The sequence below is a fragment of the Microcebus murinus genome, chromosome 20 (genome assembly GCF_040939455.1).
Source record: "Microcebus murinus isolate Inina chromosome 20, M.murinus_Inina_mat1.0, whole genome shotgun sequence".
In the NCBI taxonomy this organism is placed as follows: domain Eukaryota; kingdom Metazoa; phylum Chordata; class Mammalia; order Primates; family Cheirogaleidae; genus Microcebus; species Microcebus murinus.
The window spans coordinates 20,841,457-20,855,791 of record NC_134123.1 but is presented as its reverse complement, the minus strand read 5'-3'; the positions used below and the strand labels follow the sequence as shown (position 1 = coordinate 20,855,791).

General features: G+C 42.8%; 2 protein-coding genes across 2 annotated transcripts; one reads left to right on the top strand and one right to left on the bottom strand.

Moving 5' to 3' along the window:
- Positions 1 to 1,964: 1,964 nt before the first annotated feature.
- TMED6 (transmembrane p24 trafficking protein 6) lies at positions 1,965 to 10,290 on the top strand. The gene is made up of 4 exons (XM_075995762.1): positions 1,965 to 2,960; positions 5,247 to 5,373; positions 6,924 to 7,072; positions 9,895 to 10,290. The coding sequence occupies exons 1-4, from the start codon at positions 2,748 to 2,750 to the stop codon at positions 10,126 to 10,128; spliced, it is 723 nt and encodes a 240-aa protein (XP_075851877.1). The 5' UTR covers positions 1,965 to 2,747; the 3' UTR covers positions 10,129 to 10,290.
- Positions 10,291 to 11,693: 1,403 nt separating this feature from the next.
- Positions 11,694 to 14,314, bottom strand: NIP7 (nucleolar pre-rRNA processing protein NIP7). Its single transcript, XM_075995764.1, has 5 exons — positions 14,115 to 14,314; positions 13,915 to 14,001; positions 13,679 to 13,817; positions 13,032 to 13,172; positions 11,694 to 12,757 (listed from the first exon to the last, which is right to left on the bottom strand). The coding sequence occupies exons 1-5, from the start codon at positions 14,168 to 14,170 to the stop codon at positions 12,638 to 12,640; spliced, it is 543 nt and encodes a 180-aa protein (XP_075851879.1). The 5' UTR covers positions 14,171 to 14,314; the 3' UTR covers positions 11,694 to 12,637.
- Positions 14,315 to 14,335: the final 21 nt, after the last annotated feature.

Below are 14,335 nucleotides of genomic sequence, written 5' to 3'. Positions count from 1 at the left end.
TATTCACAGATGGAGGTAGCAAAAGGTTGAACAAACTTTGCTGAGCTATTTGGTCATGAAGCTGGTGTTGGCCGGTGCAGTGGCTCACACCTGTAATCCTAGCACTCTGGGAGGCCAAGGCGTGAGAATCGCTTGAGCTCAGGAGTTCCAGACCAGCCTGAGCGAGAGTGAGACCCTGTCTCTACTAAAAATAGAAACAAATTAGCTGGACTACTAAAAATATGTAGAAAAATTAGCCGGGCATGGTGGTGCATGCCTATAGTCCCAGCTACTCGGTAGGCTGAGGCAGGAAGATAGCATGAGCCCAGGAGTTTGAGGTTGCTGTGAGCTAGGCTGATGCCACGGCACTCACTCTAGCCTGGGCAACAGAGTGAGACTCTGTCTCAAGAACAAAAAAACAAAAGCTGGTGTCAAACTGTTTGGGGCGCTGTGATCCTTGGAAGCTGTGTCAAACACATGATGTCAAAGTTTCTTCTTGTTTTGCCCCTTACCTCATATAACATAGTTTTTTTTTTGAGACAAATGAATTCCCCCTTTTCCACTTGAGTAAAAGGCAAGGTTTAAAAAAAATGCCAAAAGTTTTAAGGGCAATATACATAACCTTAACATTTGTACCCCCATAATATGCTGAAATAAAAAATGCTAAAAAGTTTTAAAATTCATCTTTTAGTTATAAGTTGAAAACATTGTACAGCTTTATTAACTATGCATTTGGAGAGTTGGTACTACTGTTTTTCTATCAGCCAACCCCAAGTGAAACCACAAGGAGAAGTTGTGAACTTGAGCTCCTGTTGGTCCAGCTACCTTCTGGTTGCAGCTAGGTGTGGTCTCCCTCGAAACCAGATTGGAATCCTGAAGCTTTTCTCCCCTCAAGTCACATCATTAGATGGTGTTCTGTAGGTAGAAAGGTGATGGACTTAGGGAAGCAAAATATCCCAGCGTTTTTCTCAAACTTGAGAAATGCCTAAGTCCATGAATATTTTTTCATGGAACCTCAGTGTTGTTACAGCGTTACTGAAGTGTGTACAAATGTTAAACTGTGCTTACACGGTTTCTGTAGAACTGTAAAACTTTCCACAAACCGACAGTTGTTTTGCTGCGTCCAAGTTGCCGCTGATGACTTGAGTAGTGTTAGGACTGTGGCAGTGGTGGGACTCAGTGAGGGAGGCTTGTGCCACACTGCATTGAGAGATGATCCCAGCCTCTCCCACTTCCCCTTGAGTGAGACTGCCACAGAGTAACTGTGCCTCTAGTGCCGTGATGTCATTAGGCCTTTGCTAGAACTGAACCACATTTATGAAGTCTGTTTTCTGCTTTATTAGCTTGTGACACTTGGAGCCAATGGGATGAATTCAGAAGCAGTTCTTGGCTAGCAGTTGCTAACACTATTGTGGTTTTTAAGATGATGACTACAATGAAAATGTTTACACATCGTCAGAACTCAAGAGGCTGCCAGTTTGAGAAACATGGTCCTGGTGGTTAAGAGCATAACCCTGCCCCTCAGGACCCCAGCTCTGCCAGGTGTGCTAGTGGGACTGTGAGCCAGTCACTTGACTCTCTTGAATGTCAGTGTCCTTGTCTCTGAGATGGGAGCTCACAGCACCTCTGGAAGGGGGCTGTTGTGAGAGTAAAATGAGATGCAGGTAAGGCCGGGTGCGGTGGCTCACACCTGTAATCCTAGCACTCTGGGAGGCTAGGGCGGGAGTATTGCTTGAGCTCAGGAGTTCCAGACCAGCCTGAGCAAGAGCGAGACCCCATCTCTACTATAAATAGAAAGAAATTAGCCAAACAACTAAAAATAGAAAAAATTAGCCGAGTATGGTGGTGCGTGCCTGTCGTCCCAGCTACTTGGGAGGCTGAGGTAAGGAGGATCGCTTGAGCCCAGGAGTCTGAGGTTGCTGTGAGCTAGGCTGATGCCACGGCACTCTAGCCCAGGCAACAGAATGAGACTCTGTCTCAAAAAAAAAAAGATGCGGGTAAGTCTCTCAGCTCAGCACCTGCCATGAAGTCAGTGGGTGTTGAAGGCATGAATAAAAAAAGATTGAGGGTTTGAACAATATAATAGTCTTTGAGTGGGTTTTGGATAGCTTTTTTCTTTTTTTTTTTTTCTTCTAGTGGGTGCTGAAGAAGTCATGAATAAAAGAAGAAAGACTGAGTGTTACTGAATATAATAGTCTTTAAGTGGGTTTGGATAGCTTTAGATGGATGTATCAGTCAGGGGGAAGGTAGCAGAATGAGGACTTTGAGCAGAGAGGTTTGACTACTCTCTTTTCACTCTTCATCCATTCCAACTTGTGCACACACATGCTGTGCTTTGCTCTGAGCTATAGCATTGGGCAGAGAGTCTGCTGAAACAGGTGTCTGATTTATTTCATAGGAGCAATAGGTATCCCCTAGCAATTTGACATGAATAAGAGAAACATCTCCCCAGCCAGCTTTTTAAAATATATTCAGATGGTTGTAAATAAATTTACCCAAGAAGAACTGAAAAATGACAGCCCAAAGGATGGATGGAAATATCTCTTCAGGTTTGGGAAGCCATTGAGCTTTGGAGGTGAAGGCAAAACCTCTTCCTGTGAGCCAAAATGGGAGTGTCATGGCAGTTCTATTATTGAATATCTATGCATGGCCCTGATATTGGCCTAAATGTGACTCATGGCGTTAATGATTATCCCACGGTTGTCTGAACTATTTGGTCCCACTGGGCTGCGAGCAGTACACCTGCAGAGGCGTCTCCAGAAAGCAGCATGTTCCCCTTGCTCTTTGGGGCTGGGCTGGCGGTTCTGAATCTAGTGACCTCTGCTAGCAGCCAGAAGACAGAACCCTTAAGTGGCTCTGGGGAACAGCTGCTCTTCCGAGGAGCTGACCGACATGACTTTGCCATCATGATCCCTCCCGGAGGCACAGAATGCTTTTGGCAATTTGCCCACCAGACTGGATACTTCTATTTCAGTTATGAGGTATGTGGGCTCTTCTGGCCATACTTGGGGCTTTTTTTGTTTTGTTTTTTCCTTTTGTAAAGTGGATCAAGTTTTAGACCAAAACAAGGTCTGTTTGTCTTTATTATGTTGTGATTCCCCACGTGTTAACGGAAACTAGAGCTAGAGGGAAACAGATGAATAATCACCAACAGGACCTAAAACATATGGTTTGGCTTGCCAAATGAGAGGCTATAGAAGTGTGTTCAGAGCCATGGGACAAATGGGGTGCCTCTCCCTGGAGAGCTAATCATCACATTTACTTGGATTTGGGGATGAGAGGGGAGAGAATACATTTTAAAAATATAATAACAAGACAATATGGTACTTTGGAGACTGATCCAGAGAGTTCAGAGAAAGCTGCTTCAGTTTATGGGTGTGGAGGGGCAACATCTGCTCTCCTGCTTTTAATGGTAAATCCAGCAAATTGGAGAGTCACCAGCTCAAGTTTTCTCTATTCAGGCAGACAATCCTATTTTTTTAGGTAGGTCACCTGTTCACAGGTCAAGTACTTTAATCCATACTGTGGTTTTATACTACACTGCTCAAGGATGGTGAGGTCAATATTAAGGTTAGGGGTGTGTTCATTTCCTGTGTTGTTTTTTTTTTTGTTTGTTTTTTTGAGACAGAGTCTCACTCTGTTGCCCAGGCTAGAGTGCTGTGGCATCAGCCTAGCTCACCGCAACCCCAAACTCCTGGGCTCAAGCGATCCTCCTGCCTCAGCCTCCCGAGTAGCTGGGACTACAGACATGAGCCACCATGCCCGGCTCATTTTTTCTATATATTTTTAGTTGGCCAATTAATTTTTTTCTATTTTTAGTAGAGACGGGGTCTGACTCTTGCTCAGGCTAGTTTTTGTTTGTTTGTTTGTTTGTTTTGAGACAGAGTCTCACTTTGTTGCCCAGGCTAGAGTGAGTGCTGAGGCGTCAGCCTAGTTCACAGCAACCTCAAACTCCTGGGCTCAAGCAATCCTGCTGCCTCAGCCTCCTGAGTAGCTGGGACTACAGGCATGCGCCACCATGCCCGGCTGATGTTTTCTATATATATTAGTTGGCCAATTAATTTCTTTTTATTTATAGTAGAGACAGGGTCTCGCTCTTGCTCAGGCTGGTTTCGAACTCCTGACCTCGAGCAATCCACCCGCCTTGACCTCTCAGAGTGCTAGGATTACAGGCATGAGCCACCGCGCCCGGCCCTCAGGCTAGTTTTGAACTCCTGACCTTGAATGGTCCTCCCGCTTCAGCCTTCCAGAGTGCTAGGATTACAGGTGTGAGCTACTGTGCCAGCTTCCTTTGTTCTTTATCTGAAAAACCTGTTAACTTTCTAATTTTTGTTTATACAGTAATAGACTATGTTGATTTTACTGTACTACACTAGAACTTAAAATTTATTTTAAATTGACATATCAAAGCTTTTTCTTATCTCTGAATTTATATTAGAACGGTAGCTTCTGGTAGCTTCTAGTCAGCTCACCGTAGCCTGGGTTTATTGTAGGTGTGGGCTGCCAGGCAGCAAATGCCCAGATCTGGGACACCACTAGGGAGCTCAACAACCAAGTTCATTCAAGAACTCTACAGCCAGAATCACATATATTAACCAATTCACACCAGCTGTGGCATGTGAGCAAGACATGACTTCTTTTTTTTTTTTTTTTTTTTTTGAGACAGAGTCTCGCTTTGTTGCCCAGGCTAGAGTGAGTGCCGTGGCGTCAGCCTAGCTCACAGCAACCTCAAACTCCTGGACTCAAGCGATCCTCCTGCCTCAGCCTCCCAAGTAGCTGGGACTACAGGCATGTGCCACCATGCCCGGCTAATTTTTTACATATATATATCAGTTGGCCAATTAATTTCTTTCTATTTATAGTAGAGACGGGGTCTCGCTCTTGCTTAGGCTAGTTTTGAACTCCTGACCTTGAGCAATCCGCCCGCCTCGGCCTCCCAGAGAGCTAGGATTACAGGCGTGAGCCACCGCGCCCGGCCAAGACATGACTTCTTTATCTGCAGTGGTGCTGTTAGCATTTTGAGCAATTCTTTGTTCTGCTGTACCGCTACTGACATGGCAGATGTTTAGCTTTGCTGTGTCCCCCTCCCCAACACCGTCACTGTGACAGCTAAGAATCCTCTACTCAGTTCCAAATTGCAGGGGTTAGGCGGTACCAACCCAGATTGGTATCCCGTGCTGACGACTATGGGATGTCACTCTTACCACTCAGCTGGCGTCTTAGTGACATAGCAGGGTCTTTGTTCCCTCTTTGATGTGTCTTTGCAGGTTCAGCGGACAGTGGGGATGTCACATGACCGACACGTTGTTGCCACCGCACATACCCCACAGGGTCTCCTCATAGGCACCTCCCAGGATGTTCGGGGCCAGATTAACTTCTCTACTCAAGAGACAGGTCTGTTTTCATCACCCCAGCTATTATAATAATCATAGGTTTCTATGAAATTGGGAAAATAATGAGGAAATACATAGATATGGTGAAACAGTAGGGGGAAAAAAATCAGCCTTTAGCACCAAAAACCAGTGTTCCTGGAGACTGCCAATGTCTAAGGATGTCAAGAGTTAGTCCCCTGGCAGTTTGGTGTCAGGTCTACAGGTGACCATTGTAATTGTAGGGTTCAGCAGGTCAATTTTATCTCATCATCTCCAACTGATCAGATTCTGGGAAAGTGACCAAAACAGAGACCCATGTATAATACAGAATTCCAATTAATAAATTTATTACAAGGATGCATTTCTTTCCAGTCATCAGAATACTTAAATGAGTTACTAAAAGCAGATTCAGAACAAAAGAACATGCATGGCCATGGGAAATATCCACAACAAAGCACTTCAGCAGCTAGGAAATTCCTATATCCAGGCCGGGCATGGTGGCTCACGCCTGTAATCCTAGCACTCTGGGAGGCTGAGGCGGGTGGATTGCTCAAGGTCAGGAGTTCAAAACCAGCCTGAGGAAGACCGAGACCCCGTCTCTACTAAAAATAGAAAGAAATTAATTGACCAACTAAAAATATATATACAAAAAATTAGCTGGCCATGGTGGCGCGTGCCTGTAGTCCCAGGAGGCTAAGGCAGGAGGATCGCTTGAGCCCAGGATACTGAGGTTGCTGTGAGCTAGGCTGACGCCACGGCACTCTAGCCTGGGCAACAAAGTGAGACTCTGTCTCAAAATAAATAAATAAACAAATAAAAAGAAAATTCCTATATCCAAATCAAGCCTGTCCCACTTTGGACAGCACCAGTCAGTCTTAACTGCCCTCTTTACTAGCCAGGTATACTAAAAAAGACAGATTTTCTTAACAGGGTCATCAGACAATCCTATGCCTTTCAATCATTTGGACTTTCAAAAGCTGCCACACCTTTGTAATCCCATCACCACCTGATCTTCCAACTCCCCCTGCCCCCTCACACACAAAGGGAGGCAACCCCACGTAGAGAGCCAGCTCGAGTCAGTAGAAACCCCCAAACCGCTAGTCACTGTACAGAACACCTTGCAGGCAAATACTCCAGCAGGACAGCTTCTTCACAATGAATGCATCAATTTTTTCCCCTAGTTTCAAGTTCAAGGTGGCATCAGCAGCTCTAAAGGTATACAAGGAGCAGGCAAACGCCATGCTCTTCATTTCAACTCAATCTGTTGAGCAGCAGTTATCTTAATGTGAGATGTGGGAATTAAAGGTTGGAAAAGAGGGAATAAAACATTTTCTGTCCAGTATGGAAAGAACTAAGGTTACTGAAATTTGGCAAAATATAATCATTTTAAGTTAATATGTAATAAGTTTCACATAAGATCAGTGTCTTCCATGTACAAAGTGGGATCTTTGTACTTCCTAAAAAGAAGCTGCTATAGTAGCAATTCTAAAACTGGAGAGTAGGTATCTCTAGAGGAACCTTAACAAAGGGTGGGAGACCAAAGACTTGCTAATGACCTAGGAATTCCTACAGGTTTTTATGAGCTTTGTCTAAAAAATCAGCAAAATCACTTTGGTTCTGTGCAAGTGTACCTCAACTTTGGAGTCTTCTATGAAGAGCCTGAGATGGACCACAAACAGAATGAAAGAAAACAACTGAATGATACTCTGGATGCAATTGAGGTAATGGAGTGTGTTTTGTAGGAGAGAAACATCTGTAAAAATTGATTTTAAATTTGGAGGGAAGATCAAAATTATGGGAGTAATTCCATTTGAGTGAGGGTTCATTTGGGTAGAAACCAAACAGGCAAGGGGATTTGAATCTTTTAATACATTTTTATGGCTTGGAGATCTTGATATTTCACACTTGTTTTATTCCAAGGGTTGGCAAACTATGGCTCACAGGCCAATGGGCCTCTTTTTTTTTTAATTGATATATCTTATACCATTTTAAAGTAGACATTTTAGTGGTTTTTAGTACATTCACAAAGTCGTGCAACCATCAGCAGCATCTAATTCCAGGACAGCTTCATCACAACCTCCAAAACCCCTGTAGCTATTAGTCACCACTCCCCTATGACCCTCCCCAAGCCTGGTATTCTACTTTCTATCTCTATAGATTTGCCTAATGTACATTTCATATAAATGGAATCATAGAATATATGACCTTTTGTGTCTAGCTTCTTTCAGTTTGCGTGTTTTCAAAGTTCATCCACATCATTGTATATATCAGTACTTTATATACTGTACACTTTAAAATGGTGTATGGGCCAGGCATGGTGGCTCATGTCTATAATCCCAGTCCTTTGGGAGGCTGAGGTGGGAAGGTCACTTGAGGCCAAGAGTTCAAGATGATTCTGGGCAACACAGCAAGACCCTCATCTCTACAAAAAATAAAAAAGAATAAAATGGTATGTGGTATATAAATTGTTTATCAGTTAAGAAAAAAATACAGGGCCAGGGATGGTGGCTCACACCTGTAATCCTAGCACTCTGGGAGGCTGAGGTGGGAGGCTTGCTCGAGGTCAGGAATTTAAAACCAGCCTGAGTAAGAGCGAGACCCCGTCTCTACTATAAAATAGAAAGAAATTAATTGGCCAACTAATATACATAGAAAAAATTAGCCGGGCATGGTGGCACATGCCTGTAGTCCCAGCTACTCGGGAGGCTGAGGCAGTAGGATCGCTTGAGTCCAGGAGTTTGAGGTTGCTGTGAGCTAGGCGATGCCACAACACTCATTCTAGCCTGGGCAACAAAGTGAGACTCTGTGTCAAAAAAAAAAGAAAAAGAAAAAAAGCACACAATTTCTTTTATGTACTTTATGTCTTTTCTTTTCTTTTTTCTACAGGCATGCACCACCATGCCTGGCTGATTTTTTTTTCTATATATATTAGTTGGCCAATTAATTTCTTTCTATTTATAGTAGAGATGGGGTCTCGCTCTTGCATAAGTTGGTTTCAAACTCCTGAACTTAAACAATCCGCCTGCCTCGGCCTCCCAGAGAGCTAGGATTACAGGTGCGAGCCACGGCACCCGGCCTACTTTATTCCTTTTTAAGGCTGAATAATATTCTGTCATATGGATACACATTTTATTTATCCATTTATTGGTTGATGGACATTTGGGTTGTTTCCACCTCTTGGCTATCATAATGCTACTATCATTTGTGTACAAGTTTTGTGTTAACATGTTTCATTTCTTTATACCTGGAAGTGCTGAGTAACATGGTAACTGTTTCACTTTGTGAGGACCCATCACTGTTCTCCAGTGGCTAAACCATTTTAAACTCCCACTAGCAACGTATAAGTATTCTAATTTCTCTACATCCTCACCAACAGTTGTTATTGCCTTTTTTATTATAGTTAGTCTAGTGGTTGTGAAGTAGTATCTTGTGGTTTTGAGTCGCATTTCCCTAGTGATGAATGATGTTGAGGAATCTGTTCAGGTTTTTTTTTTTTTTTTTTTTTTTGAGACAGAGTCTTGCTTTATTGCCCAGGCTAGAGTGAGTGCCGTGGCATCAGCCTAGCTCACAGCAACCTCAAACTCCTGGTCTCAGGCGATCCTTCTGCCTCAGCCTCCGGAGTAGCTGGGACTATAGGCATGTGCCACCATGCCCGACTAATTTTTTCTATATGTATTAGTTGGCCAATTAATTTCTTTTTATTTATAGTAGGGACAGGGGTCTCGCTCTTGCTCAGGCTGGTTTCGAACTCCTGACCTCGAGCAATCCACCCGCCTCAGCCTCCCAGAGTGCTAGGATGACAGGCGTGAGCCACCGCATCCAGCCCTGTTCATGTTCTTATTGGCCATCTGTATATCTTCTTTGGAGAAATGTAGATTCAAATCCTTTGCCTGTTTTAAAATTGGGTTGCTCTCCTTATTGTTGAATTGTAGGAATATTTACATATTCTGGATACAAGTCCCTTGTCAGACATATAATTTTAAGGTATTTTCTCCCATTCTGTGGGATGTTTTCTCACTTTGATAATCTATACAATGCACAAAATCTGCCTGTTTTTGTAAATGGAAGTTCTGTTGGAAGAGTCATGCTCATTTGACAGTTATATATTGTCTATGGCTGCTTTTGTGCTGCAATGGCAGAGATCAGTAGTAGAGACAGTATGGCCAGCAAAGCTTAAAAGTCTACAGGCCCTTGTCTTCTGCCATATACAGAGATGAGTAGAAGAAATCATATGCAGAGTACATGTCTAAATCTAGAGATCTTTAGGAAGAGCTCTCTAGTTTGAGCACTGAAGTTTTTCATTATAAATTAAAAAAAACCCCAAAAAACTAAAGTCCTTCCCAGCACCATAGGGTTTAAAAAACAACACTAAAGTCCAGACCATTTTTCATATACAGTAAAACCAGCATTAATCAACTGTAATAGTATTATATATCCTAAAATCTTATGAGCAAATTACTTAACTTCCAGATAACTTAGTGAGCATCCGCATGAGGCTAGATGGCAGAAGGGGGGAAAAATCTCTTTATTTTCTCTCCCATAGCAGAGTACACGAAAGGTACAGAACAATATCTTTCACATGTGGCGATACTACAACTTTGCCCGGATGCGGAAAATGGCTGATTTTTTTCTTCTCCAATCAAACTATAACTATGTCAACTGGTGGTCAACAGCCCAGAGCCTTTTAATTATTCTTTCTGGGATCCTGCAGCTGTATTTCTTGAAGCGTCTCTTCAATGTTCCAACAACTATAGACACAAAGAAGCCCAGGTGCTAAGCTAGGATGATGACAGCTCTTTTCTTCTGGGCAGAAACTTAATCAAAGCTGACAGAAGCTTTGTAAAGTTATTAGAAAAAAATCAATTTCTCTTGTTAATATTTTCATCTATTGCACTCATCTACAAAGAGAAAATGGCAATAAAATAACAATGTAAAAGTTCTGAGCTTGGCTATTTCTAAAGTACATATTAAATGCTACCATCAAAATACTGTTTATCATATAGCAGTCCCTTAACCTTCACTGAGTCTACTTAGGGGTTAACAGAAAACCTTAGAAGAGAGAAGAGTTAAAAAAAGATGGGCCATAGCTGGCATGTTTTAAATTTTAAATAAATAAAAAAGATGGGCCAAAATCAAGTTTGCTTGTATATAAAAGCAGGAGTTGGTAGAGTGCCTTTTTGCAGTTGAAAATGTTTTTTTTTGAGACAGTCTCACTTTGTTGCCCAGGCTATAGTGAGTGCCGTGGCGTCAGCCTAGCTTACAGCAATCCTACTGCCTCAGCCTCCCGAGTAGCTGGGACTACAGGCATGCGCCACCATGCCCGGCTAATGTTTTTGTATATATATTTTTAGTTGATCAATTAATATCTTTCTATTTTTAGTAGAGACGGGGTCTTGCTCAGGCTGGTTTTGAACTCCTGACCTCAAGCAATCCACCCACCTCGGCCTCCCAGAGTGCTAGGATTATAGGTGTGAGCCACCACGCACGGCCAGTTGACAATGTTTTATTTTTAGAGATGTCACCTTTGGAGTTAAAAATAAGCACTACATTCATTAAATAAATAGTTTTGTTTTACAATCCAGGTAGTCTTTAAAATTTCTGTCTATAAAACGTTGTAATTTTAAAAAATATTTTAACAATTCTAAAGATTTTGAGAAGCATAGGAAAGGATAAAGAAGCTAAATTTTTATTTCAGGGTCTTTTTTTTGAGACACAGTCTCGTTTTGTTGGCCAGGCTAGAGTGAGTGCCGTGGCGTCAGCCTAGCTCACAGGAACCTCAATCTCCTGGGCTCAAGCAACCCTACTGCCTCAGCCTCCCGAGTAGCTGGGATTACAGGCATGCGCCACCATGCCCAGCTAATTTTTTCTATATATATTAGTTGACCAATTAATTTCTTTCTATTTATAGTAGATACTGGGTCTCGCTCTTGCTCAGGCTTGTTTCGAACTCCTGACCTTGAGCAATCTGCCCGCCTCAGCCTCTCAGAGTGCTAGGATTACAGGCGTGAGCCACCGCGCCCGACCCCTTTTTTTTTTTTGAGAGTTTCACTCTGGCTAGTGTAAATTGCGTCATCATAGGTCACTGCAACCTCAAACTCCTGGGCTCAAGCAGTCTTCCTGCCTCAGCCTCCAGAGTAGCTTGTGACTATAGGTGTGCTCCACCATGCCCAGCTAATTTTTCTTTTTCTTTTTTTTTTAGTAGAGACAAGGTCTCACTCTTACTCAGGCTGGTCTCCATCTCCTTAGCTCAAGCGATCCTCTGTCCTCTGCCTCCCAGAGTGCTAGGAATACAGGCGTTAGCCACCTTCACCTGGTCCTTATTTCAGGGTCTCTGATTAGTGCTTTTAGTCCAGTACAGTCAGGTAACTAAAGGTTCATAAAAGAAATTATGTTTTATGAAATCAAAGTGGAAAAAAAAACATTTCAGCTTGGGATCATCCCATCCCAGAAAAAGACTGAGAAAACAGTTTATAAAAAGCAAGATCATATAATCAAATTACATTCATAAGGCCCAACACTTAGTAATAGAAATACATAATATATGCAATATAAAAATAATTCTTACCATTTATTCAACACCTATCATTTCCCAGGCACTGTGCTAGATGCTTTACAATCATGATTTCCAATTCTAAAAACCATTCTTAGGTAGATAGCTAAAGCTGTATTGTTAGTTTTGTGTTTTTTAAAACAGAAGAAGAAAATGAAGCTTATTAAAGCTGAATGACTTATCCAAGGCCATACAGCTCATAGGCGGCAGAACTGGGGTTTTAACCACACCACACAGCACTTACTGTATAGAAAAGTAGCTGAATGAATGGCTTTCTGTTTTAGACAAATTTCATTTGTAAGATCCCAGACATGGCCTACTAGTCTGATATGGCAATATGTATCTTTCATGATATTAATAAATAACAGAAAATCCATTGTGTTTTTATCATGAGTTTGGAAAACAAAGTGTTATCACAGATAACAATTATAAGCTATTCTTCTCCTCAGTTCCAAAATTCAGAATCTGTTACTCAGAACAGGAAGCACTCTGACTCAAATATAAAACTAGTATACTAGTCACAAACACAAAGATCTGAAACCCCATTTTGGAACCATTTCTGTATGATAAGAATCCAGCCTGGATTTGTCAGTGATAGAATATTAAACTAAGAAGTTCCTGAAGATGTCACAGTGTCAACAAAATTCAGCATGATGGTGGAGTCTACACAAACATAGGAAACAAAGCTCGGCCCTTCCATACAGCCCAGCTGTAAAGTCTTTGTGATGATTTCTTTTTAGGTCAATGTCTCTTCGTGCCGCACATATTCTCCAATGTCTGCTTGATGAAATACCACAATCGCCATGGGGTCTACTTTTCTGCAGTCTTGTGTAGATTTTGCTGCCACCCCAAAACCCTGGGATTCAAAAGAGACACTCAAGTCATTCAATATACCCATGCCGAGGATGTAACAAAGATTTAAAAAATAACAAAGATTAAAAAAAATATTACAGTTCTTGTCTTTGAGGAATTCAAAAGGTCCCGAGAATTCAGTCTTTCAAGCCCATGGACTAAAAATATATCTTTCTTAAATCAAAAAGTCCTTGATTTTTGTAATAGCGAACATCTCTTTTTTTTTTTTTTTTATTCAGCGTAACCTTGTGACTTATTTAGTGAACATCTCTACTTACCAAAGGGATGTCTGCCATGGAGTATACCACCACACCCTGGTACTGAGAAGTATTTTCAGTGATTCGACCCAGACCAGATTTCAACACATGGTTCCCATACAGGAAGGACTGTTCTGCTCCAGGCTTTATCCACACTTTATACTATAAGAAAGAGAATTTAAATCTAAGAGACAAAAACGCTAATAGTTATATCTCTGCAGATAAGCTAGCTGCTGGATCTGTGATTAATTTTTTGGGAAGAATAGTAAAGAAAAGAAGGATGCATGTTTCCTTCAAACTTTTCATCTCCTAAACACATCTGCCAGGAAGTTCTTTCCTGAACTCTACAAGCAACTTCTCCATGGACAGTTTAACAGCTCTTTTTCTGGACCCCAGTATCCTCCTCATGGCCACGTATTTGCATTTTGCTTGAGCTGGTCTGCACAAACTTTCCTACTTTACTAACGATAACTAGGACTACGCAGCGGCACAGCACTCCTATCCCATGCCCAAGCAGGCGCAAGACCTCTAAAAATCTCCATGTGTTGACACTATCCCAAGCACTGTCAGGGGCTCCGTGGACAAAAAGCCAACCAATAACGTGCGTCCTGATGGAGCCCTCATCCTTGACTTCATCCCCAGTGGCAAAATGGAAACGCCCTACAAACCTTGGCATAGGGTGCAAGGTAATCCAGAGCTGTGATGTGCAGCCGAAACTTGTGGGTCTTAGTGAATTTTCCGAAGCAGGTCCCCAGCGACACCAGCTTGTCCCCGGAGATATTGGCGGCCAGCTTCAGGATCTTCTCACTAAAGAGTTAAGGAGAAGGTAGACTGCAAATGAGGGAGGCTGGTGGGACAGAGATTCCCCACCTGGGTGCATGCTGCCTTCCTGGCCCCGCCTCACCTCACGTAGTACACCCGGTCGTTGTGCAGCCTGAAACAGTAGGTGCCGTCGGGCCTGTCGACCAGCAGCTGAAGATTCTCCCCGATGCTGAGGGCAAAAGGAAGACCGGAGGCTGCGCCTTGGGGGACTCGTCCCGACACCCCAACCCCATTCTACCCCTTCCCACCACACATCCCCTCATCCGCCCCGCGTGCTCCTACTATTTGGCGATCTTCTCAAACATTACACGAGTTTCCTCTTCAGTCAAAGGCCGCATTTTCCCGCTGGGCTGGAGCCCCGGATCCTCGTGCCTCGGTAACCGGAAACGGAAGTCGACCGCCGGCTGCTCCCTGGCAACCCCAAAGCCTGCCTTTCTAGCCCCATTTCACGCTACCGCTCCATATCCTGGAGGACCGCCGGAGAAAGAAAACCGGCCGGATGA